The sequence below is a fragment of the Mesoplodon bidens genome, assembly GCF_964165515.1.
Source record: "Mesoplodon bidens genome assembly, chromosome: 10".
NCBI lineage: Eukaryota > Metazoa > Chordata > Mammalia > Artiodactyla > Ziphiidae > Mesoplodon > Mesoplodon bidens.
In genome coordinates, this window is record NC_138172.1 from 11,864,910 (window position 1) to 11,892,764 (window position 27,855).

Consider the following 27,855-nt stretch of genomic DNA (forward strand, 5'->3'; position numbering starts at 1 on the left):
CCCTCCCTATCCCACCCCTCTAGGTCATCTCGAAGCACCAAGCTGATCTCCCCGTGCTATGCGGCTGCTTCCCACCAGCCAACTATTTTACATTCGGTAGTGTATACATGTCGATGCTACTCTCACTTTGCCCCAGCTTCACCCTCCCACCCCGTGTCCTCAAGTCCATTCTCTTTGTCTACCTCTTTATTCCTGCCCTACAACTAGGTTCCTCGGTACCAATTTTTTTTTCTTAGATTCCATACATATGCATTAGCATATGGTATTTGTTTTTCTCTTTCTGACTTATTTCACTCTGTATGACAGACTCTAGGTCCATCCACCTTACTGCAAATAACTCAATTTCATTTCTTTTCATGGCTGAGTAATATTCCACTGTATATATGTGCCATATCTTCTTTACCCATTCATCTGTCGATGGATATTTAGGTTGGTTCCATGCAATCCCTATCAAACTACCAATGGCATTCTTCACAGAATTAGAACAAAAAATTTTACAATTCATATGGAAACAGAAAAGACGCCAAATAGCTAAAGCAATCTTGAGAGAGAAAAACGGAGTTGGAGGAATCAGGTTCCCCGACTTCCAACTATATCACAAAGCTACAGTAATCAAGACAGTATGGTACTGGCACAAAAACAGAAATATAGATCAATGGTACAGGACAGAATGCCCAGAGATAAACCCACGCACATATGGGCACCTAATTTACAACAAAGGAGGCAAGAACATACAATGGAGAAAAGACAGCCTCCTCAAAAAGTGGTGCTGGGAAAACTGGACAGCTACATGTAAGAGAAAGAGTTATTCTTAAATAGAAGCTTGGTCCCATGGCTCAACAATGTCACCCATTCCTGGAGAACCCCAGGGTAGTGGTACCATCTCCTTGTTCCTATAAGCAGAGGGTTCACCATGAAGCCTGAGCCACTCTGATAGCACCCAGGTAGGAGAAGTTTTGGAGGCAGTATCTATCTTCAGACATTGTTACCATCAAAGAAGCCAGGGGCAGAAGACATGGGAAGACTTGGAGTCCACTATGACAGGCCAGGAACTATCCCCAATTCAGCTTCCAGGCATTTCAGGGCTTAAGTGATGGTGCTACAGATTACAAGGTTTCAGAGTAAGGGCAGTTCTCCGTGTGAGGGTTCCTAGCCAGCACTGTAGGTCCTTAGCTTTGGACTGCTACAAATGGAATCCCTCTGAGGTCTGGACAATGAAGTTTAAAACTTCTGAAGAATTCTGGTCCCCAGTGACCTTATCCTCAGTACAAGGGTGAATTTTCACACACCATCAAAAGGGGAAGGACAGGAGTTGACACTTCTTCAAAAATGGGATTGAACTTCCAGAGAGAACTGAGCTCCTCCATTGCAGAGGCAATAGTGTCTCCCTTTCTTGCCCAACTCAGGGGCTTGACCGACCCATAGCAGGTGCTCAAGCAACAATAACAAGGATGTGGCGGAGCCAGCCTCCCCCTCTCCTTAGTGCACAAGCTCTACTCACAGCAAGAGGTGCCACTCCTCTCCCCTCCCTCTGGAGCCGAGCTGGTCTCACGACTGGCTTTGACCGGTAGAACATGGCAGAAGTGTTGTACCATGGATTCCAAGCCCAGACCTTAAAACGACTGGTAGCTCCCACATCCTACTCCCCAAAACACTGCTTCTCAGAACCCAGCCACAATGCTCTAAGAAGCCCAGATCACACAGAGAAGCCACATGGAGGAGAACCAAGGACACAGCCCCCGCTCAGCAGCCAGCTGGGAGCTAGCACCAGTGCTACAGCCATACAAGTGGCCATCTTGGCTGTTCCAGCCCAATCAAGGCCCTGATGACTTCAGCCCCAGCCAGGATCACACAGAGCAGAACTACTTACTGCTTGTATGATGAGGGGCGAGTTCCGTAACTATTCTGGGCTTTAGTCTCATCTGAAAAATGAGATAATCGTGGCACCTACCTCTTAGGGAGACTGTAAGAATTAAATGAGATGATACATGAGGAACACGTAAGCTTCCTGGTCCACAGTAAGCCCTTAATAAATGCTGGTTATCGTCATCATCATTATGGTTTTTACTTTAATTTTTTAATGATCATACAGTAAAACTGACTTTTTTGGTGTGCAGTTCTACAAATTTTCACACATGTATAGATTTGTGTGTCCAAAGCAAGACACACAACAGTGGCATCACCCAAAAAAACTCCTTTGTGCTATTCCCTTATAGTCGGATTCTCCCCTCAGCCCTGTGCTGGAAAACACTGATCTAGTCTCCATCACTACAGCCTTGTCCTTTGAGAATTTCATATAAATAGAAGCATCCAGGGCATCGCTTTCCAAGACTGGCTTCTTTCACTCAGCATAATGCCTCTGAGGTGCACCCACGTAATCGCATTTATCAACAGTTCATTCCCTTTTATTGTTGAGTAGGATTCTGTTGCATGGACATACCACAGACTATGCAATCACCGTACTTTAAATAATTATTTTCACAAGCCAGGGAAGACAGACTTCAGAAATGGAGCCAGCCAGCCATCACTACTGGATTCTGAGTATTTCTAGAAAAACATCTAATAATTTCTAAGAAGTCCTGATTCAAAGCGGTAAGGAAGCCAGGAGTCCACATGCATGTATGTCTCATGATAGATACACACAGGAACAGAAACCCAGGGATGACTTCCCGAATCCCACACAAAACTGGGTTGGGAAGCAGGTCTCACTCCCCTTCTTCTCCATGTGAAGCCTGCTGCACATCCTGGGAGGAGGCGTTAGTAAAGGTAAGGGCTCTTCTGCAGCTGTCTCCTTGGAGAACCAGCACACAGCTCTGGAACTGTGCAGCGCTGCATGCCCCACAGCGACTGCCCTTTCTACCACCTGTCCCTGAGAAACATGAGTCCAGGGGAGCCCACCTGGATTCCCTTCCTGGGACTAGGACACATCACGGTGAACAGGAAGGATGGCGGGCAGTGCGCCCCAGCTGGGACCCACCCCGTCTGTAATGGCTGACAGCCTTCAGCGATCGTTAGCAGTCTCAGCTGCAGCCTTCACCCAACTCACACTAACTTCCCAGCTGCTCTTTTACTACTTTGAACCGGCTTCTCTAAAGCAAAACAAAACTGAATCACACTCCCCCTGGGACTTCAGGGTGTCTGTGCTTAGGTGGCCCCAGACAACTTGAATTCCACATCATTTTCTCTGGAGAAAGAGAAGCTCAGGGCCAAGGCAGCTCCAGGCTAGAATGAATTTTCCTGGAACCACAGGTTTCTAATGAGGCAGTGGGTGAAACCCTCCCAGCAACCCCTGAAATCACAGAAGGAGAGAGAGGAGAGAGAGATGGGGTGCGGCCAGAGCCAGCACACGCTCCATGCTGTGTCCTCCCAAGCTGGCAGGGGGCTCACAGGCCACCCTATCCAGGCCCACCCAGCCGTGAGCACACTGGCTCTTCCAACAGACAGCAGCTCCACTCGCCGAGAGACTGGGACTGGAGCTCCACCGTGGCATTTCATCTGGAGCCTGAGCATATGAGTAATAAATGTGTGAAAACATGAAACTAATATTCGTAATTACTTTACAAGATAAAGAACTTGAAGGAAAAACAGCTTCTGTGTGCCTTGCCATCACCATCAGGGGTACACTGTGAAAAACACAGCATCTCGCCAGAAACTCAGACTGCGTCGTGCCAGCCAGGCTCAGCGCCGGCAGCCCTCAGTCTCCTCGAGCCCTCCCCGGGCTTCATTATTCCTTAATTAACGGTGTCCTCGTGTCCAGTCATCCAGACTCGGTAAAGCCTCCGGAGCCAAGCGGGGGCCCTCTGACCTTCTGGCTTCTGGCATCCAATCGGGTGACATTTTGGCCAACATGCATTAACTATAAATGGGTCCAAGGCACCAGCCTTGAGGAGAGAGCGAGCATTGGAGAGTCTCCATTCATGACGTCCTGTCCCCACCAGGCTCAGGATACTTTTCCTCCTTTATTGAAGTATAGCTTTTGTAGAGTAAAGCACACCAATTCTAACTGTATGGCTCACAGAGATTGAAACAGATTTATACCCACGTAGCTACCAACATGTAGCCCATCATTCCCAACACCCCAAAAGGCCCCCTAGGCCCCTCCGAGAAAACATCCTGCCCTGTGAGCACGCCTTCCACTCTTGCGCCCCTGGGCCTTCTCTCCCTGCGGCACAGTCCAGCCTCCCCACCCCCCAGCTCTGTGCACAACTTTCAGCCCCACACCCGTCCTTCAAAGCCCACGTCATCCAAAAACCTTTCACTGACTCCTCACGACATGGCTGCCGTTACTTCTTCCTTGGAGGGTCCACGGTATCTTTCCTACCTCTTGGATGGCACTACACAACATTCTTGAGACACAGCTTCCTGTGTGCATGTATACTAAGTCTTATATCCTTGCTTCATTTTTAATTTCTTGAAGACTGGGATTAGCAAATTAGCAACTTTTTTTTTTTTTAATTGAGGAGGGGAAGGAATAACCTAAGGTTTCCAACTTCTTATTTGGTCAGTAGGAAAAAAACCCCAACCACTATCAACACCACTTCATTCAAGAAAAGACATCAGAGATTAAAAAAAAAAAAAAATTGGACAGGCTATAACCTCAGAATAAAATGGTCAGATGGTCCTTCAAACCGATACATTTGGTTTATGAAACACTGACTGCATCACTCTTGTTTCCACACTTGGCTGTGCCTGGAGAAAATTCTCATAGACCGACTGGCCCCAGTGTCTGGAAACCACTGCCCTGAAGTCCCTAGTTCAGCGTTGTGTACACAGCAAGTGCTCAATTAATGTTTAGTTTGACTGATCTAGTCCCTGGGAATCACATGGTTCAGAGACCAGGAGAGTTTCAGCCCTGCTTCCATGACAGCGCACACACCCAGACAGCAGGACCACGGCAGTGGGCGAGCGAATCCTCGTGATCAGAGGACCTGCAGGACCCATCCACGCGCACACGCATGGTCAGACTCATGCGGGACAAAATCAAACGGCAACCCACATGTTACAGGTCACAGGTGCCCATGTGACAGCTCAGTCGTGCAGCAGACTCTCCCACCGGCACAAATCTCAACTGAGGGCAGTGCACATAAGAACGTCTGAAGTGTGTGTTGGGGCACTTGGGCTGGAGGCCAAGGAGACAGGGCCGCCGCAGTTGCCGTGGGTGGGTGGGTGGGGCACAGGGCACCAAGCTGCAGGAGCGAGTGGGGCTGAAACCCAGGTGCCCTGGCTCAGGCCCAGAAGAAGAAATGCCCTTTTTAAAATTTCACAAAGAAACAAAACTTCATTAATCCAGATTCTGAAATTAAATTCAAGACCAAGAATATATGGTCAGGGGTTCCCTGGTGGCGCAGTGATTGAGGGCCTGCCTGCCAATGCAGGGGTCGCGGGTTCAAGCCCTGGTTCAGGAGGATCCCACATGCCGTGGAGCAGCTGGGCCCGTGCACCACGGCTGCTGATCCTGCGCTCTGGAGCCCATGAGCCGTAGCTGCTGAGCCCGTGTGCTACAACTGCTGAAGCCTGCACGCCTGGAGCCCATGCTCTGCAACAGGGGAGGCCACCGTGGTGAGAGGCCCATGCACTGCGGTGAGGACTGGCCCCCGCTTGGTGCAGCTGGAGAGGGCCCATGAGCAGCAACGAAGACCCAACACAGCCAAAAATAAATAAATAAAATAAAGTTATTTTTTAAAAAAGAAATAATACACTTAATTAGGGGACCAAACATCCCAGTGTACACCTGCTGACCTAGCATAATCATTAATGGCATAAAAAAAAAAAGAATATATGGTCAAGTCAAAGATATACATAAGGGTGAACTTTATGGTATATGAATTATATCTCAATCAAAAGCTGTTATCAAAATGTGTGTGTGTGTGTGTATGTATACACACACACACACAGCTAAGTAAACCCTTATTCAGAGCCAACAAAGAATGAAGAATGCATGAAGAAGGGAGTATCCAAAATATTTTAAAATATTTAAAGGAATCTTTTTAAATGCCAGGTCCATATGAAAATTATGTATATATTATTAAATTCATTAAAATTGCTTCTTTAAGGACTTCTACTCAGAATTCTACTTCCTATTATTATTTTAAAATATGTGTCATAACAAGCCAACAAAAAGTCATCTATTTATCTTTGACTAAGCTAGCCTGGCTTTCCCCTATTAGCTCCTATTAGTTTAAACTGGTTCAGTTTTATTGAGCTTTTCAGTTAAAAGAAAGAGAAATATATAGTTTGCAAGAGCTGCAAGGTCCATAGATGTAACAAATCTAAATAGCACACACAGTCCAAACCCCTTCTGGTCATCAGGTGATGGGATCCTCTATGATCTTGGATAAAAACTGTAAATAGAATTCATGCAATCATTCATGGAACAAACATTTATGGATTACCTATCATGCTCCAAATCCTGGGCCAATTTTCTTCACACATCCTCGGCATTTTATCAGTTTTTGAATGTAACTCATGTTTTAGAACCAAGTCTGAATTAGGACAGGATGACCACAGCAAGATATCAAAAGAATTCGCTTTTCAGAACAATACAATTTTGTGCCCTAAGAATGAGCTCTCTCTCGTACAGGAGTCTCAGCACCGCCCAGTACCTGGTTCCGGGAACAAAGCCTCCTCCTGTTCAGCAAGGACACCCCATCAGCAGCGAAGCTGCCTTCTTACCTGTATGGTGGTGTTGCCTCCTTCCAGCAGGGCGATGGCCAGGAGAATGCTTTCGTGGAACACTCGATCGCTGGATGCGTTCATTATGAGGTCGATGACCAGATTGGAGGCCCCCTCCTTGTCAAGGTGGCACTGAACCTCAGCCAGGCTCATCTCCCCCCTGCTCATGGAGCTGGACCCGGAACCTCCCCCTAGGAAGATAGAACATTGCTCTTATCAACCACAATCAGAGCAGTTAACATTATTGCATACTTACTGGTGTACCAACACTTTGTGCACTCAACACTTTAATGATACTATCTCCTTGAACCTTCTTAACAAGCACAAAGGAAGGTACTCATTATTAGCACAGAGATGAAGTCACTTGTCCAAGGACACCCAGTGCAGCTTCTAAGTAACAGAGGTGGAACTTGAATGTAGGCAGGTAAGATGAAGGAAGAATAAGACATTTCAAGCACGAGACTTAAAGCCATCCAGTCAAGACTCTCCCTTACATTAAAATACAGTGACCTGGGGCAGAATTATTAAGAACTGATCTGAGTTTAAGAGACAAACTAAACTTAAACACTTCTTAGAACTTAAACGCTCTCAAGAAGCATAGCCTATAATGATCACTTCAGCCCTCTTTCTAAGAAACCCACCCTAGCCCCAAAACTCACCCTTTCACATACTTTGTTCATGCATTCATTCAATAAATATTGACTCAGTGCTTGGCATGGAGCCGAGAGCGGTGGGTAGGGGAGTGAACCAAACAAAGTTCACCTCCTCACTGACCTTCAGATGAGAAGAATATACTTAGGAAGAGATGGCCTGTGCCATTTAGTGGAACAGATTCCAACCATGTTTAGAAAGTGCCTATTTAAGAACTTGCACTAATATTGGCAAAACCCGAAATATTAATGTTCATGGGGAAATGGGGTGATCAGTTAAAAAAAACAAAAACCCCAGAAAATCATCTATCAGTCCCTCCCTGCAGAGTTCAATTCAAATGCTACATCCTTTACATTGCTTTCCTTGACCTTCTAGAATCTATTGCATTTATACTACAAGGTAGACACTGGCTGTCACACCTTCTCTCCAACAGCTTCTTAAAGCAGAATCTGTCTCTGATGCATTTCCAAACCCCCCTCCTGATATTGCTCCAGAGCCTCACATGTTTGTTGAATGACTGCACTTTGGCAAGTAAAGAGAAATAGTCTTGAGATGCTGTGGGAAGAACTTCTGCTTGACAATCACTGGGAACGTTTGGATGAGAAGCTAAGGTCTGTCTCTGGGCTGCTCTGTGGGCAGATCCGCTCTACATTTTCATTTGGCGAGAAGCCCCAGATCCCTCCCCAGAGACTGCCAGAATTAATTTACTAACCACTGAGTATTTCTGTGCCACCAGCAGAGTCCACCAAGGACCGGAAGTGCTCAAGAGTCATCACCATAGCCCGGGAATCAGGCAACTCACATTTGTGCTTTGAGCACGGAACTACTGGCCCCTCTTAAAACCAACACTATCACCCACAGTTGAATTCAACGTTTTGGTAGCCTTTACCTGTAATTGTGCTTACAATGTTTTGGGACTCCTTTCAGGATGTGTTTTTAAGCAATTCTTTCCTGTTTTTTTTTTTTCTTCCAGAAACCTAAGACTTTGGGGAGGCACAAAGCTTGGGCATTAGAATTAGATTTAATTAATTTAAAGCAGCTTTACATTACAGACTAGTCACTAACAAGCTCCCCTTTCCTCTGCTCAACAGGGATGACAGCAGGCCCCTACCAGATAGTGAGTAACTCGGAGGAAAAAAGGAGATAAAGAAGGCAAAATGCTTGGGAAAGCCCTCGGCTCAGTAAGTGTATAATAAGTGGTGGCTTCCGCCCTCCTCACTGCCAACAGCCTACTCATCTTATGGGAAAACATGAGTCCTCATGGCCACGAGAAAATGTGCCATAAAGTCAAGTTCATTGAGTCATTCAAATATCACCAAGAGGGCTGCTGCATGGGAAAAAGGGGCAAAACGCTCAGCCAATATCTAATTGCAGGGAAACATTTTTAGACACCAATTTGATGGTAGACCAAAGACAAAACAAACTGCTAAAATAATACACTTGCAACCCAAATGCATCTGTTAGAGGTCCAACCTGCTAACCAGAAACATGCAGCTCTTGCGTGGCACACTCAGTTCACACGTGCAGCGAATTAGCACACCACGTGGCCTACCTCCTCCCCCGGGCTTGCCGGGTCCTCCTGGTGACAGCGGGCCATTGCCAAAGCTGGTAAGGCTCTCTCTTCTTCCTGAAGGTCTGATGTTTCCATAGTAACGGTTGACCAAAATCTGCCTGAGGGCCTCACCCTTAATTCAAACAGGATAATGAAATCAGGTTCTGAACTTAATGCATGACTGAGCTACTAATATTAAAAAAATACAACACAGAGGTACTCAGTTATAATTGGCTCAGTCTCACTCAGTGAAAAAATAAATTATTAATAAGAGCATTTGGAAACTCTAAAGTTAACTTCTTCAGTGTTTTCTCAGGAAACCAGATCATAAAAAAGCATCAATCTAAAATATTAAATATCTGAAAGTATTCTCTCACACAGTGATAAAGACAGAACATTAATCTCGGAGGGTAACTAACAGTAACAAAAAACAAAACAAAACAAAAGAAAATCCCTTTGGGATAAGCCAGTAAAATTCAGACAAATTGAAAAATTCACAGGTCATCTTCCCCACAGCAATATGAAAATATTACTCCAACCAGAGCATTTATCCCAAGGTCCAAAGAAAATCTCAACATATCAGAGTAACAGAGTAAATAAAACAATAAGCTGAAAGTAAGCCTTTTTTACAGAAATAGTCAATGGGCCACACAGTGAAGAAAAAACAATGCAACAGGAAATAAATTTCTGGCAGAGATCAGATATGCCAATCAAAAACTGGCAGCATGGATAAAGTGACACTTGCGATTTGCTTTGAAGTAATATGGGAGGAGGGTACTAGCTGGGTATAAATGAAACAAGAGTGGGCGTGAGTTGCTAGTCACAGAAGCTGAGTTATGAATGAGGGTTCTCGAAACTCTTCAAAATATTTATTTTGAATATTTTTAAACATTTCCATGATAAAAACTTTAAAATATACATAAACATCGAAGGACTCCTGGGCAGGGGATATAACAAACTGCCACGATTCCAACCAAAAAAGAAAAAAAACAAAAAAACCTAACCAAAAAAACAACCTTGATGTATTCTCAAATACTACGCACATTGGTAAAGCAGCACAAAGCAGTGGGATTTATTCTCAGCTCTATTCCTCGTGCAGTCTTGCTGAGGGACTCCCAGACCGCCTCCCAAATCTGGAAGTTTCTACCAGTTAAAGGATATATGGATTTCCCCTGGACCCCTTCTCAAGGACAAAGCAGTTAAGTCCTGGAGTTCCTCTGGCACATCACTGAGAGGTAAGTGAGAAGTCTAGCAGAGAGAAGAGGTGCTGCAATACAGCAAGTCTCTAAAATAGAGACTCAGGAGCTCTTCTGAAGAGACCTGCCACTGTAATGGGGGCCAATAGAGCTTAAAGTGATTTGTTAAGAGGCTCTAAGAATAGGTCTGGAGACTTCAAGGAGGGTGTTTGCAAAACAAGATGGGAGGGAGAAGAGTGTCCTAAGGGTGGTGGGGAGGCAAGGGGCCCCCTGAGGGAGGCGGGACCAAGGAAGAAGGACCAAGGCAGAAAACTCTTTGGTTCAATTCCCAAAATGATGTGAGGTCCCAGGGCTACACGGCCTGGCTTGTCTCCTTTGTTAAATGCATGCTGCTGGTCAGACTCCAGGGGAAAATGGAGAGATGGGGTAAACAGGAGACAGAGAAGGGGGGAAGGCAGTCCTGATTTTTAAATGAAAGTTCAGGCATGAAAAGAAATCTCAATTTTCCTCTCTCCATTCCATCCACAGATAAGTCTCTCTTCGTACTTAAGCAAGGGAGAATGCTCGTAACTAGGACATGAAACTCATTTCGTACTTCGACCACCAGTAAATTCAAGATTCCAAGAGTACTTGCAGTGAAGAAGCTATTTGTGATCTTTAAAAATACTTTCAGAGTAAGCTGTTTTCAGTATAATATTCTTTAATGGCTTAGGAAACCACATTTTGGTATAAAGATATAGCTTTGCACCAGTACAAAGGTTATCAACACTCTCCAAGGAAGCAGTCATGGAGAGAGAGCATGGTGATTTTAAAAGGCTGACTTCATAAGAGAAACACAAATTTCAAAGGAATGGTCAAGAAAGCTGACTAAGAAAGAAAAGGGGAAAAGACAAGGTTACCTCCACATTAAATGTAACAGTACACTGAATACCATTTCTCTTTGTCAACACAATGATGCATCTACTTGATTTTCTTTCTAAAGATACAAACTTTGAGTTCCCCCAGAATGGAGGGTTGGCAGGAAACCATCCCAGTTTTCTATGGGATCCTCTTGGGCGCCACAAGAACATTGTTTGAGAGGTAAATGGCTGATCTGAGACCTGTAAGCTGCAGCCACAGAGAACAGCCAACATTGCCACTGTGGCAAGAACCTGGAAGACCACAGGGTCGAATGGTCAAAGGCAGGGTGACTGTCACCAGCCAACAAACATGCATCCTTTAAGGGAAGACTCAACCAGAGGCTTCACACTACGATTCCACCTAGGACTGGAGTGGCTCAGAGTTTCCGCTCCTCGGGGTTTTGAGGGTCTCATCAGCAAGACCCAGGTCAGTTTGCAATCAAGGAAGCAGGAAGGAGAGAAAGGAGCATATGCCGTCCGTGAACGCGTGGACTCCAGGAACAGCAACTTCACATTTATGCAGCCTGGATGCCAACTGAAGTTACAAAGGGATCTCACATTACCATTTTGCCTCTCCTTGCACAGACAAACCCTAGCAGTTACCATAGCAACCGATGCATCAAATGGTACCTTTTCCCCCATAAGAGAATATCATGAAATGTGTTCATTATGGAAAAACACACACACACACACACACACACACACACACATGCTCCACCCTACAAACTTAATTTTTTCCCTCTTAATTATAAGGTTTTTGGCACACATGCACCTCACCTTCACTCTACAAAAAATAAACTGTAAGGCAAGGGGAAAAGAGAGAACATGCGGGATTTGCTTTTTTTTTTAAAAAAAAACAAAAAACAAAAAAACAAGATGAGATTCATTCCCTTTCTGAAAGAATAAAGACTGAAAATTTTAGGTAAAAAAAGGGACAGAAAGAGAAAATGCATAAGCATTATTAAAAGTGATGCAAATCCTTAGTGTGAAAACTTAGGTTCAAGGAAAATTCTGTTTTTCTGAGCTCGTGGCTTAATTTAGGAAAAATTAAAATCTGCAGAGAAAAGCCTTCCTAATCATCTTGATATAAATTACTCAACAGCACTAAGCTGTTCACGGCGTACTGGGCTGAGAAAGCTGATTGCAGAGAAGGAAAAAAAAGTCACTTCCCAAAAAACATCACTTCTCCAGCTCTCATATTTGGCCATGCAGCCTTTTCTTCAAAAAGAATACAAAAAGAATACTAGTTTTTCTCCAGCAGTTTACACCTACAGCATGCAAACAAATATCAGATGTTTGTCTCTGGTAAAAAAAATTCTACATTCCACACACACGATTACCTAAGACTAAGAAAAGACAAAGGCAAAGAGTTTCATTTGCAGTTATGTGTCAGGTGAAAATGGTGAAAAGGGCAGGTCAGTGATGTGGAGTCAAGAAACCAAGCTCCTGCCTTGCAAGTCAGTTCAAACGAGTTTCATTCTGTCAATTAAACTCGTGGCTAATGAACTGTGTGGGAATATAGCCCAGTGTTGAACACAGCACTAAGAGTTAAGATCGCAAAGGAGAGAAAAAGTGACCTTTGGGCTCCCAGGTTCCAGCCGCTTAAAAATCAGGTGCTTCAGGAAAGATTACCCTCTCACATGAGCAGTGAGCCTCTCACACCTTAGTCAGCACTAAGGCAGCACCTTGATTTAAAAATACCTTCCTTTTCCTACTCCGGTTGTCTGTCAAATCACTGCTGTGTCTCAGTCTGCAAGGCGACCATGATCATTAATATCCCTTCTCAGAGTCCAGCCACTGTGCTAAGTGCTTCAAGGGCACAGCTCTGGAGAACAGTCATAAGGGATGGAGAGTATTACCCGCATTCTACAGCAGGAGAAACTGAGGTTAAATAATGTGCCCCAAATCACACAGTGAGGGCCTGACAAAGGCAGGCTTGAACCAGTTTCTAATTCCAAAGCTCAGGCACTGGGGCAAATCAAACTTAGGGCACGAGAGACAGCTATGTGCCTTTCCCAGCTACTTCTAAGACCCAGGACAATTCTTGAAGGACAGGCAAGGATGGAAAAAACAGGCCTGCAAGGTGCCCTTGATCAATGAACGGCAGGAGACACTGGAAGCTGGTGGGGAAGGGCTGAATGCCAACTTCCTAGAAGAGCTTCTTTGGTCATAGTCTGAGAAAGCACAATCGCAAGAAACAGGAAAGGACTCGAGATGTGCTGGGACTGCGCAGGGACTGAAAGCACGTGAGCAGAACAAAGGTGCCCCAGGCACCCACTCATCTCAGACGAACATTCTCCAGGACACTGGTGAACACAATTTCAGGGCAGTACTCGCCACGACTGCCCATTTCCTAACCCTATGACTTGTGAAATGGAGGGGAAGTCTGTCTCAGTAGGTCAACATCAGCATTTATAAACATTTACGTGTTAACACATGTAAAAGTCTTAGCATAGTGATTGGCACGTGATAGGCACCCAGAAAACCAGGATATCTGGTATTTTCCAGAAATGGGTAACATGCAATCAGTGGTCAGCATGCTAATGATATATGTAGCCTTCTAGGAAATGGTTTAGCAATGCATAATCAGCACCTTAAGAAAGAATCTACCCTTTGGCCTAGAAATTCCCCTTTTTTGAATCTATACACGTATGTATACACTTGTTCATTTCCTCATCAAAGGAAAACATTACAAAGTGCTCCTCAATTTGTGGAACTTTAGCCAGTTGTTAACTTTCAAAGACTATCAAAGAAAATGCTTAGATATATTAAAGGACAAAAGCAGGGAAGAAAAGTTATACACTTGGAAGAACCCCAATGACAATGAAAGTGTATCTGTGTGTGTTGCCACACACTCTCACGTGTGCAAAAAGGGGGGCAGAAGAAAATATTAAATCAATAGCACCTTTTATAGCTAGGTAGTGTAATTACGAACATTCTTTCCATTATACTTTTTTTGTTTATTATACTTTACCCATGATGATCATCCATTACTTACAGAAAGAAAAAAAAAAACAAACTTGTTTTTAAGGCTACACCTAAGGAAAAAGCCACTCCAGGAGAAGAAGAGAGGATGTGAAAAGCTGACTTGTTCGTTATTCGGGGACCGGCTGGGTGAAGTGCGTGAACAGGTAGTTTATAGGTAGAATCACCAGTCAGTTTCATTTCTGTAAATGGCTGTGATTGGTCCTGAGCCAATTAATGCTATAACAATGACAACAACAACCACCACCATCCGTCTTTAAGTCACAGCCTGTGGCTGTGGACAGTGTTGTGGTCATTAGCTCCCAACCCTCAGGACTACGTACCCTTTTATGGTCCTCCAGTTGCCTCAGGGGTGGACTCGGTTCAAGCTCCTGCTAAGCAGGCAGAAATTCCATTTAAGTACGTACAACACTAGGGAGACACTCCCGTCGTCAGGATCAGCCACAAATAAAATACACGAAGCATGCGTACACAGCAAAGACTGACAGAGAAGGAACACAGGCCTGTGTGGGGCTTTCCCCAGACAGATACCAATGCTCCATTACTTCGGATACCGTTTAACAACGCGCCCATCCCCGACCCTCGGGCACTGTTTAAAATGAACAGGCACATGACTAATAGTTTTGGCCAATATTATTTTTTGCACAGATTATGAAAAGGAACTTCAATGTTAGGTACATTTACATGAACCCAAAAGGGGTCATAATGCAAGACTCAACCAGGCAGGTCCTTATATGACTCACACATGCATTACTGCACAGCACATGCGTGAGGACATCAATGCATACACTTCCAAGCAGACACATACATGAGACCTCAGCACTCCCCAGGCTACCAGCACATGGCATTCTAATCAAGGCTACTGAAGCTGAAGAGCTCTGATTAGAATATTAGAGAATGATCATTACAAAGCATCCCCACTGGAACTCAGCTATTTGATAATCTCTTTCATTTCTAAGATCTCCTTTCAGATAAACTACACTTCATTTTAGCTTTGACTCCTGGGATTCTATAACTGTTTCTGAAAGTAAATTTTGATCCTTGGAAATATGCCTCCCCAAAAAGCTTCTCTATAACTTTAGATGTCTTAATTAATTCTAGTCCCTCATTTAGCAAGCTGAGTTAGCGACAGGAAGAACAGAAACAGTGCACTGTGAAACTACAACTTTATCAGCAGCTTCACCAAAACTATACATGAATATCCAGAGCTTCAAATTCCCTTCATCTCTGCGCAGAACCCAGAGTTCTATTTTGTGTAACAGCAGAAAGGCCTGGACGTTCCAGCATTTCTCAACTGAACATTTCAAGACAGAGATGAACGGTTTTGTGTGAAAACCTTTGGAGGGTCACGTGCCCTCACCTGCAGGACCCTGTGGTTTAAGCTCCGGCAACTAAGAAGTTTCTTTCTACACCAAGAGCCACCCGATTACAGCAATGATCAGGTCCCAGGCAGACAAGAGACTTCCCTCCTGCACCTACCAGCGGGACACACACTTCCCCAGAACAACTCACACACTCAACCAGGAACACTGACAAGCACCCATATTTGCTGGCGCTGCAAATACAGGTGAGCAGCACACACCTCGGTGGAGTTCTCAGAAGCTGGAGCTTGGGGCATCTAGTTGGGAGGAAAATGAAGCATGTTAGTTACAGCACGCGCATCTCATGGGCCACGAAGAGTCCAGAGACCAACACTCAAGGACGAAACACGGAGGGCAAGATCAGTGATGAGGTGACAACTGCCACATCCACTGGAAGGGGCTTCAGCCACTGAGGGCAGGAGACACCCTCCCTTTTGAACTGAACTGAATGGGCTTGTGTTGGGAGAGACAACTGGCCTGAGCTGGGGAAACAGATTTAAATTAAGGAAAGAAAAAAGTCTACCACTGATCAAGAAGAAAGTATGCCTTAAAAAAAACCCAAAAACGATGTCAAAGGAAGAACTACTGCACATCTATGTTTTGTTCGTCCACAGAGAGGAAAAGTGATACAGCGTATCCCCACGGAGGCTCAGGGATGGGAGAAGTGTGTGGGTAATGACAACAGGGGCCTCAGGTGCAGCCCTCTCCCCGGAGGCCCGAGGCCCTTGCAAAGTCTGTACCACCACTCTCCCGTGACAAGCTTCTTCCGTGGGCAGGTGCGTCCTCCTGGGTCTCTCCTTTCCCCACATCCCGGCCCTGAATCACAGGGTAAGACCCGAGGCTCCAGCTTGGGGACTGAAGAAGCCTCTCTCCTCCAGCAGCTCTGGGAGGAGACAGGAAGGCTCCTGGCTGCAGGGTCACTTGGCTAGTCACTCACCCCTCCACGTACTTCCCTTGGGGCTCCAGGGCCTGGGGTCCCCGGCGCCACCCCCGCCATTCCATGTAGACACCCCACTCCTCTGACTGCCAGCTCAACTTCATTACACCCAACCCATACCTGAGAGACAAGATGATGGCCCCGAGCAAAATGAAAGGCAATTGCGAGGGTGCACGTGGTGGCTAAAAAGTCCACAGTTCCACGTGGCGGCAGCACCACGAATCTGTCCCCCGGAAGGGCACATGCTTGGAGGAGGGACTGACATCAGATGGAACTGCCAGACCCCACCCTGGGCTGCCCCGAACCAAAGTCACACACCAGGCACGGCTGGCTGCTTCAAGGTGCGGTCTGGGGCCGTGGAATGAAGCCAAGGCTCACGCTGCAACTGAGTGACCTTGGCCTCCTTCCGCGGGGCTCCAGCGACACAGCACACCTCCCGGGAGGCCAAAGCGTGGCTGTCAGGTGTGAGCCGGTGCAGGTGCTGAAAGCACGAGGTGGGGAGGCTGGAACCTGTGAAATCTGGCGGGGTCTCAACCCAGCTCAACGCTTGATACCCCTTTTCACGGTTTGATCCCCAAGATAGAAAAAAATGTTCTTCATATAAGATTGTTATTATGTAACCTAATGATTTCTTTTTTTTTTTTTTTTTCTATTTGCCAACAGGTAAAATGAAGTAAAGATACAGGGGCTCTCTTTAAGTACAAAGATTAAACTAATCTAAGAAGGACAAGGAGGCATAGGTGGGGGCCTGCTCACTCGATTCCGTACAGAAGAGCTTTCAGACCTGAGTGCAGCTCCACTAGCCTCAGGGAGAAAATATCCCTCCGACGTGCTTCGCTTCCTGTTGGGGTCGGGAAGCGCAGAGGGGTAGCAAGGACTTGAGTGTGGCGAGGAAAATACAACCAGAGCTCAGGCGTACGTGTCTTCCAGATAATATAAATAATATCATGATCTAAGAACGCACTTTAACTCTATCCTTAAATCCTGTATGCTTTAGGCTAAAGAATTAAAACTGTGCAAACACTCGTGCCATCTGCTCTTAGGGCAAAAAGGACACATAAGAAAAAGTTGAACTAAAGCAACTTCCCATGCATTTTAGAGCAGTCAGAGATACAGATGGGAAAAAGTCCTATCTTTTACAATTGGCTTTGGCCACATTTCACCAACCTATCCTTTATACTGATTCTGTATGATCAGAACAAAAGAATTATAGGCAGGGATTGACTGTAGGAACCTACTGAGCTATCCTCTTACTCCCTTGCCCATCAAAATAAAAGTTAAAGAAAAAGAAGAAGACGGAATGGAAGGAAGTAGCGTGCCTTTTAAACATTCTCTTGTCTGAGATCTCTTTGTCCGAAGAAGCATCTTGAATTCTTTCGGAACGTTCATGGGTAGTATATAGCTATTTCTTACATACTGAGAGAGCAGTCGTTTCTGATATGTTTTATGATTGTACTGACACCCTATTGCCTCCCTCAACTGCTGTCATCTTAGTTTTCGTTTAATTTTTATTTATTTATTTATTTATTTATTTATTTATTTATTTATTTATTTATTTATTTATTTATTTATTTATTTATTTATGGCTGTGTTGGGTCTTCGTTTCCGTGCGAGGGCTTTCTCTAGTTGTGGCAAGTGGGGGCCACTCTTCATCGCGATGCGCGGGCCTCTCACTGTCGCGGCCTCTCTTGTTGCGGAGCACAGGCTCTGGACGCACAGGCTCCGGACGCGCAGGCTCAGTAGTTGTGGCCCACGGGCCCAGTTGCTCCGTGGCATGTGGGATCTTCCCAGACCAGGGCTCGAACCCGTGTCCCCTGCATCGGCAGGCAGATTCTCAACCACTGCGCCACCACGGAAGCCCCCGTTTAATTTTTAAAACAAAACTTACAGTTAATGACCTTTTCCCCTAGAACATTACAGAAAGACTTCTGAGACAACAGAAAATGTTTTGCTGCTTCAGGAATCACTATTTAAACAGAAGGACAATTTTTTTAACGCTATCCATTCAGGAAACAGAATAGAAAAAGTGACGGCAGTGGACAGGTATCATGCGACCGTGGCTCATGCAGGCACTGGCGCTCTGTGTGACCCTCAGGCAGTCACTGAACCTCTCTGGGCTTCCACTTCCTGACCTGTAGTTCAAGGAGACTGGAGCTTATTATTTAGGATTCCTTTCCAACTAAAACATTAAGTAATGCTTGGAATATTTTCAGTAAACTTCATTTTGTAATATCTAACAGGCAAGTTCTCTAAATAATACAATACAATAGGACATAAAATGATTTCAGGCATGGAAAAGGCCAAACCAAGCCTGGCGTATAATTTGGTAAAATAACCAATGGCCTTTACCAGCACTTCTTCCTATGAGGATTTCACCTGTATTTCCGGGAGGATAGGCTCTTTTATGGCAGTAAGCCACACTTTTGAAAAAGATAAGCATGTGAGTAAGCTATGTATGTTCAAATCAGATAACAGCTACATAAATACAATATATATTATCCAAAGCAAAAGATAATTTTGGTAAATGAATGAACTGATTTTCTCAACATATTTTTATTATCAAAGTAACTTTTTTTTTTTTTTTTTACATGAAAGGTCATTCTCAGTGACCACATAGTAAGGGAGGCTATTCTGAGAAAATGAGTATTTCCGCATTTCCCAGGTCTTGTCTTCCACTACTTCATCTCAGGATCGGTCACTATCATAAGATGCTGACACCTCCAGTCAAGGTGAAGTCTCCCCAAATGAACAGGTGACTGGCAGTGATCTGATGCTGCCTGGTTTTGAACTTGGAAACCAACTATTGCCCTCTATTGCCTCTGCACATTTCTTCTTGGATCTCATGTCTTCTCAGTGCTTTGAGACAAGGTCAGCAAAATCAAACTTCAAAGGAAAAAGATTTCAAATGACTGGCTTTGAAACAGAAATTCAAAATGAACCTCAAGTCACAGAATCCCAAGTGTCCTTCCCAGATGAGGCCACGAATCAGGTCATCGTAACTACGGCACTTGAGTAGTAACTGGATTCGTGCAGATAAGATGCTGAAACACTCGCTTTGTATACATAATGTACCTAACATTTTATCCGGGGATGGATTTCTACTACAAATGAAGGAAATTATACTTTGCCATTCTTAATAAAAACCCACAGACTTCTGAGGGTTCCTATTTGTGGTGTGTGTACAACGGCACATCCTCACATACATACATACTGTATATACATACCTATACACATCTGTTTCATGTGTGCCTATTACAGGCCAACACAGAGCACAGCCCCTTAAAACACCCTGTTTCCTGCTGCCATCAACATGAATCCTTCTCCCCTGGGCTTCTAGAATTTTCCTTTGAAATAAAATGTCTCCTTCCATGGACCACCCCTAGCAGAGGTTGAATACAGTTCAAGAAGTGAGACTGTACGATAGATCTAATTATCAGCACAGCAAAGAGAATTTACCATCTCCAATCCCCTGAATCAGGCTTCAGTTCCTTTCAACCACTCCATCTCAGAGGAGGGAAAAAATAAACAGCGAATGGCCTTGCAAATATGTTTGCTGGGTCCTGGCCTTCATGAGCCTTTGAAAACCCACATTAAGAGAACAGAATGCTTGAAAGAAAACTGAGCTAAAATAGAAGTTACCTAACATTTTAGCAGGGCAATTTTAAATCTTCACATTTGCTAACACAATGCCGTTTACTAATGGCATTTGTTTATAGAAACAAAGTAAGAAATAAACATTATCTAGTTCCAACGATGAAGTTTCACCTGTATCTTATAGAACAAGTTCATCGGAACCCAAAAGTAAAATTCAGTTTTAAAAAGCACATTCTGACTTGACTGAATTATACAACTTCCGTCATTATGGAATCATCTCAGCATTTAAAAAAAAAGAAAAAAAGAGAAAGAAAAAAAACTTCCCCCCAGATTCTGCAATAGCTTCTGTATGCTCCGACTTGAGCTCACTTGCTCTATGGCTGCCAGTGTCTAACAGTAAACAGCCCCGCTGCATTTATTGGCAATTACTGCTGAAGGTCACACATCAGCAGTGAGCCTAAATTCCAGGAAAAAAAGCAGCTCTTATGTAACTGCCGCCTGAATGTTGGCAGGTGCCCAACCCAGCAGTTCACAGCAACGTAAAAAAGTAGGACACCTCCACCCTGGGTTGGATGTCATGAGAACGCCCCCTGAAGGTGAAATTGAATAATTCTTGGGTTTCTCTTCTCTGTTTTCTCCCCCCCTGAATTTTTACTGGCAGTGGCCTCCTTTGCTTGCAGAAGCAGTTCTCGGTGGCGGAAGCTGAGGACTCAATATATAGGCAGATACAGGCAGGTTGCTGCCACTCTAACAAGCGGTAACACCAATATCCCACTGGCTTTTTTGTTGCAATGCAAGGAGCTGAAGTTGCCAGCTGCCACTAGTGGCTCTGGAGAGGTCAGGGATCCAGGCGACAGTGATTAAATGAGGATTGTATCTTAAATCGGAAGAAATGCAGCATGTCCACTGAGCTACAGCACACACTTTCTAAACACGCTCTCCTTTCCAAAGACGCACACATGGAAATGAGGTAGGTTACTGTTCTGCTCACTGCCTCGGCCTGAGGTTTGAGTGCTGCATCAAAATCATCCCTTTGTTTAGTCCAGAAATTCACAGTTTAGAAAAGTGACAAACATGCTCACCAGCCAGTGGTCCTCACGGTGTGACCTGACCTCCTAAGCTGTCACCTGACCTCCCTGCTCAGGTACAAGTTCCTAAGTTACATGGTCTCATGACCCCAAGTACTTCACCTTCCTATATTTCTCACGGTTGATGGCTGTCATTTAACATTAATTTGGATTATTGTCTGTCACCGCCACAGAACCGTAAACTCCAGAAGGGCAGACACTGTGCCTATTTGGACCCAACTCCCCTAGTCAACGCGCCTGGGATGGAACAGGCACTCAGGTATTAGTCATATGAAGGAATGTCTCAAGCAGCCATCAGTGCCTGTTTAAAGCCAAGAATGGGTAAATGAGGGAACTTTCTGGGCTGATAGAAACAGTCCCCATCTTGATTTGTGTGTGACTATAGGTAACAATTCGTCGAGGTACAAACTTAAGAATAAGCTGAATGGACACTAATGGAAGCAGCTCGCTACACTTCTCCCCTCATCCGTCCTCTCCCTGCCCCCTAAGGAAAAGGTAAAATCAGGGGGTAAGGATGGAGACCCTGCCTATTTGCAAAAACTGATAATAATAATAAAGGAAAGAAAGCAAACCCTCCTTTTCCTGGTTTCAAATGAAATTTTACTCCAGAAGACAGCTGGGAAGGCTCCCACCATATGCACTTTTCTTGCAGGGACTCTGATTCTGTCAATTCACCCTCTTTTCTCAGAGCACAAACAGAGACTCGGATGATGCTGTGCTTCTTTTCCAAGCCGTTCACTGCACATCTCCTCTCTCACGATGCTCAACAGGCCTTTATCACCGAAGAGCGGTGGTCCTTCCCCAGTCTAGGGACCATGGCTCTCCAGATATGCCGTACCCTGCTCAGGGGCTATTCCCCAGCACGTTTCAAGGTTGAAGGGCTGGTTTGCAATTTAGGTGGGAGGCCTTGCCCGTACCACGGGCCAGCGTGAACTCTCATTAAGTTTCTTAACGGAGTGTCTGCAGAACTCCAGCTGTGGGCTGCTGGTTTTCACCCACACACATGGACAAAAGGCTTGGTGGGAGAGAAACCTCAGGAGCTGCGGTTGTTTCCAGAACAGACATGGATAATACAGGCCAATCAGGCATCTCTGCTTAGAGGGCCAGATCCGACAGCCTGAGGACCTGGGGACAGTGTTGGTGCGCCAGGGCTCTGAGGGTTGCCAGGGATAACAACGGAGAGGGGATCCACAGTTGCTTCCTCAGGGAATTTTCAAAGAATCCAAGTGGCTGCCAGAACATTCTTCTTTTATAAACAGACAGTATTCTATTTCCTAGTGTATAATTATAAACACACCTGCTCCAACTGTGGAATCTTTCCATAAGCGAGCAATAAACTCCCAGCCAGGAGACCCAAGTTCTATCTTGAGCAAGCAAACACATCAAATGATTACTATGCTGCAAAACAGTATATTAATAACACTGCAGACTCCGATTAGGGAAGGTTTTCCTTTCCTGGCTTAATTTGTCTTTAAGCAAATAGAAACTCAGCCTCAATATTTCAGAGGAAAAATTCAAATTAGAGAGGCATTTACAACTCTAGGGAGAAACAAGAGTGTCGAAGGGTGCCAATATGAAAATTCAGCATTAGACGTTTTGCTGGCATACAGATAACCCGGAAGAGAGAAGACCAAACAGGAAGTAGCAAAAATCACTGTAGTTAAAGTCGTTAAACCCCTGTACAACCTTCTGTTTTTCTCACCCTCTATTCATCCCAAAGAAGCACAGCCTCCTCACCTGTTCACGCTGACCGATTTAAGGAAAAGTCTGCACTTACAGACTCTACCACGGCTGAACAGTAAGCGCTCCAGGCCAGCAGCTGAGCCAGCAATACTAGTTCTGCTTTAGCCGCTATCTAGCTGTGTGAGCTAACACCACTCACTTAACCTCTCTGAGCTCCATTCCCGAGGGAACTGGACCAAATTCATAACCACTCGTGTCGCTTTCAGTTTTAAGTCTGTCATTCAAACTCTCCTTAGGTACACCTGAACCATCTCTTAGTATTTCTGAAATTATGGTGGTAGATATTAAAGCAGGCCTCATATTCTATTTGGTAGCTCTATCCCACCAAAATAAGGCATTAATCGTTCTACCAAAAGAATGAACAGACCTAAAGAAATAGACCAGAAAATTAATTTTTAAAAGTCAGATAAAAGTTTTTTCCAGTCTGCTTCAATTTACTAAGCCATTAAACTCCCTCAATTATATGCATTAATTCCCCTCATTAATCCTTTCTATTTTCATTTACCAAACATGTATCACATCCTACAGATATGGCAAGAAATGCTGAAAAATATTCATAGGAGAGAAAATATTTAAGACACCCTCAAATCCCAAACAGAATGGCCACTCATCAGTCTCCAGGGTCATTCTGGGTAAATGAAACTAATTCGATACATAAGTATAGAAACCATCAGAGGACATTTCAATTTCTTGATCTCTAGTTGGTTTTCCTAGAAGAGAAGCCAGGGATATTGTACATTCCTAATCCCACCACAAGCCAGCAGCTGGAAAGTCTTAACTAGGGCTGTGGAATTTGCACGGCACTTTGACAGAATTTTATATGACCCCTCAAACTTAACACTTCCAACATGTAGGCCAAGAGAGCAGTGGTTTGGTTTTTCTTTGACTACTTCCAAACTGTACCAATGTAGTTATTTCTTTTTGCATGGTTGCTTCACATATGGACAGAAAAGCTCCTCATGGTAATGTCAACACTCAGTTTCAGAGATATGTTAATAGCCAGTGTCAAGCACAAATTCAGCTGAGATTCTAGACAGTGAAGGATTGAAATCCTATCACAGCTTAGAAAATCTTTATCTAGACTCAGATGGGATCTCCAAAGACAAATGGCAAACAAACTCATGGGAAATGCTAACACAAACACAAAGGACTCGACTCACTCCCAGAGGCCACACTACACAAAGTCAGATACTAGACGCTGCAGAGACTAGGGGATAGATCACAGAGTTCACTGGAAGAGGGTCATGGAAACATCACCATGGGACACTTAAAAAAAAAATGAAATTAGGACCTCTGCATTATCCAATTCATCAATGGAAATCAGCTGGAAAAGAAAAAAGGAGGGGGGAGAAAAAGAAGGAAGTGTTAGAAAAGGAAATACGCGCGAGCTAAGCGTTAGAAACTTTGTCATTGTATTCTTATCACTGACTCAGGTTGAAGCATCGTTAGAACATGACCATCTTAAGGGGCGCAGGCATTCTGGACACCAGTGCACCTCACCCTGACACCTGCTCTGCAATGTTCTGCTCCGGAACAGAGGTGCTGCCACCCTTTGTTCACATGCCAGGTATCAAACCTCGCAGGTCACTTAACCAAGAGCCCAGGACAGCACCTTTGCACTCTCTTGTAGAGAGGACCCTTGAACTGAGCTGTGGGCAAGGGCAAGCTCCCCAAGCAAGAACCATGTCCTTTCAGAAGGGGATGGCAAGGAGTAGGGTCAAAGGCTAAACTCTGATCAACTCAGCTTAGGACAAAATTCTTTCCTTGGACTCATCTTCCCATTCAGTGGGGGAGGCGGGAGTCTGCAGTCCAAACTATCACTGGACTAAATCAGATCCAACTTCAATTTAAGTAGTAAGACCAACATATATCAAGCCCAGAAGCTCCGAATCCTGATACTGTCGATGATTAAAGAGAACAGATTTCCCCTAAGGTGATTAGTGCCTACCCAAGTGAAAGTAGTAAGAAGTAAATGATTTATTAGCATCAAGTTCAAGAAAAAGAAAAAACAAAAGCACTAATCACAATTATGCTTGTTTGATGATAGAGGGATGATCCACAAAATGTACTAAATATTATGTTTCATTAACATTTAGTACATTTTGCAAATTTAAACTCCTATTAGAAACACTGGTAGCTGGAAACGTTAATAGTTTATTCACCTAGAGAAAAGGAGCACTGGTAATTAACAGGGGACTGACAATTCGTATGAAATGAAAACCCTGACATTACTTAAGGTCAAAAACTCTCTAGTAGCATAACAACTACTAGTATTCAGAAGGAAAAAATGGACTTCAAATAAATTGAGATACACTTTCACATTAATTGTCAGCCTCTGAATTTCTTTCCAAATCCCTGTGACTAATAACTTAAATAAATATAGCTTAATAAAAATCCTACAGTAGATTACAGAGTAGCCAATATATAAAATAATTACGCTTTCTTTTCAAGCAGGGTCTAAGAACTTAAAGATGTTCTACGAGTTATACAGAGATTCAGGTTAAATTTTAGAGATATTTAGCTATGGGGGGTTATTTTTTTAATGGTTTAATCTGTAAATTAAAAGCAGAGTTTAGTAGGCACTGCACACACAGAATGGTTGCAAAGTCCTGATTTTAAAGTTTATTAACTTTGAATACATTGGATAGAAAAACACAAGAATCACACAAAAATGTATTCCATCATTATTTTGGTGATCCTTTTAAATATTCCTTTATTTTATATTTACCACTCTTTGGTAAATATTGCTGGTCCTTTGCATTTTAGAGACACAATAGTAAAAGATGATTTATTTAATTCCTAAATGATCATGATTAAATTTTGTGACCATCTTCTTTGTCCAGCCCTTACATTTCCATCATATGTCATAGTTCTTGGATGGGCACATCTTAGGCAATGAACCAAGACGAGTGGACTGACCACTGGCTTCTCACGGATCTGACTCCTAGGGCCTGACGCAAACCACCGGTGATACCAGAGCCCAGTGGACCAGATCCATGACCATGAAGACTCAGGAGAGGGCAGTGAGAAGAACAGCCCTGGATGTCCCAGGAGGGTGTTAGTCATGGGACAAGCTCCACTTAAGAAGCAACTAATAGAAAAACTGGGCCAAGAAGACAGAAATGGCATTCACACTTGCCCTTGTGTCCCAAGCACCCAGTCCAAAGGACACCTCATTTATTTTATCGACTAATGCCCACGGGTTCGCCTAAGAAAGGTTATTTCTTTGGCTCTGGGTTCCTTCCACCCTTGAAAGAGTCAGCCTGTCCCATATGTCACGCTTCTTTAGTCAAACAGGGGCAGCCAATAAACCATCAAAGGCATTTTCCAAAAGCCTTAGTGAAACTGGACAAAGTGGATACCAAACTGGAAGAAACAGAAATCATTTAACACCCTCCATCCCCTTTTAAAGTGAATGGTTAAGGAGCCTTTTCCAGCAGTCAGAGCCTGGGGCCAGAAGCTTGGCACATACGTGCTGTCAGTCAGGAGCTGCTGACTAGCACGGGTTTCCAGAATGTCTTCCTTGGTTGCAGAGCATTTCCCATACTTGCTTATAGTACTTTCACTTTCAACAAGGGGGATGACAGCTCCAATCAGACTGGAAAGAAATGTCATCCTGCCTCCAAGCCTCTATCTGCTAGGGTATGACTCATTTCTTCACCAGCTGAAAAGGGATTTGAGCTACAGCCTAAGAACCTCTTCTCAACTCTGATAACTCTTTGATAGTGACCTCCATCTGCTGCCCTCTTTTTTTTGTTGTTCTTCTTGTTTTTTTGTGGTACGCAGGCCTCTCACTGTTGTGGCCTCTCCCGTTGCGGAGCACAGGCTCCGGACGCACAGGCTCAGTGGCCATGGCTCACAGGCCCAGCCGCTCCGCGGCATGTGGGATCTTCCCAGACCGGGGCACGAACCCGTGTCCCCTGCATCAGCAGGCGGACTCTCGACCACTGCACCACCAGGGAAGCCCCTGCTGCCCTCTTGAAGCCCTGGCTCTGTCACTCTCCGTGAGCTTTCTCACAAGCAGTGGTACAACATCCCAGGTCTGCTGTATCCTGGGGGCCGTGATGGTGTTCTCCCTGTTGGCACTACTGGGTAGTGAAAGGGAGCAGGGAAGCACACCTCTACATGGCCCCTAAGATCCCGGTGTACTTTTCTGTTCAGCAGCAAACACTCGACCAACTCCTAGTACTTCTACTTTCCACGTTATAAAAAGAAAAACTTTAGAGGAATAAAAGTATAATCACAATTTGCAAAATTCACTGGAGTTGGGACACAAAGTTTACCTTAAGTACCTTGGGTATAGAAAGAAACAGATATTCTCAAGAAGAGAAAATTGTGGCCTCCACATTTTAAAATCAAGTTCTCTGCACCAAAGGTGCTAATATATTCACAGCTGGTTAAGGTCCCTTCGGTGGATTTTATTTTATTATGGAGAGTGAATTTCTATAACTAGAGTCATATTTTTTAAACATTTCTTAAATCTCATCTTAAGAAAAATAAACATCTTGTGGAATAAATGGTTATTACTTATTTGGTAAGTGTATTCTCTATTACTGCCCACCCCCCACCTTTTTTTAGTGCAAGACCTACCGAGCTGTCTACACAGGTGTTGTACGGACTGGTCATCTCATTATTTCCCACTTGTACCAGTGTTCTCTGCTTTTATATTTATAAACTCTTTTCTGGCAGGTTTCCTACACAAAATTCCTCCTGAGTTATAAACACTTATTTTCTAATTAAGCGAGATTTATTCCAGTTTTAATTTATACATTGTACAAATTTAGAGTGACGTTTAAAAGCCTTGGGTTTGGGGGCAGTGGAGAAATATATAGTGCAAAAAGGACTGCATACCTTTCTGTTTTATTTTTTCTTATCCAAAGACCCTCACACATTAAATTGCTCTAATATAATGACAGATATTGCTTAGGTTAGAAAGCAAGATTCCGACAGACTTTTACACTTGCAAAAATCTGGTTGTCACCATCCCTTTTGATAAGGAAGACTGTGATTTAATTACCAAGGCTTCTTCACAGAGATGAATGAGTTACTGTGTATTCGATAAGTCAGTGATATCAGCACATTTACATGCTAGGAAAATGCTGATAGAAGTGGCTTGAAGACAATGAACATTATTACCTTCAAATGAAGACTGGTGAAATTTAAACTCAGGCCCATGC

The 27,855-nt window shown here is 44.1% G+C and overlaps 1 protein-coding gene across 3 annotated transcripts in view; it reads right to left on the minus strand.

Moving 5' to 3' along the window:
- ITPR1 (inositol 1,4,5-trisphosphate receptor type 1) overlaps positions 1-27,855 on the minus strand; it is a 327,139-nt gene that overhangs the window by 95,377 nt on the left and 203,907 nt on the right. For all 3 annotated transcript variants that reach the window (XM_081245778.1, XM_081245777.1, XM_081245776.1), the window contains 2 exons: positions 8,876-9,008; positions 6,673-6,863 (listed from right to left, as the gene is read on the minus strand). In XM_081245778.1, the coding sequence (XP_081101904.1) occupies positions 6,673-6,863; positions 8,876-9,008 (324 nt within the window). The remainder of the gene's footprint in view (positions 1-6,672; positions 6,864-8,875; positions 9,009-27,855) is intronic.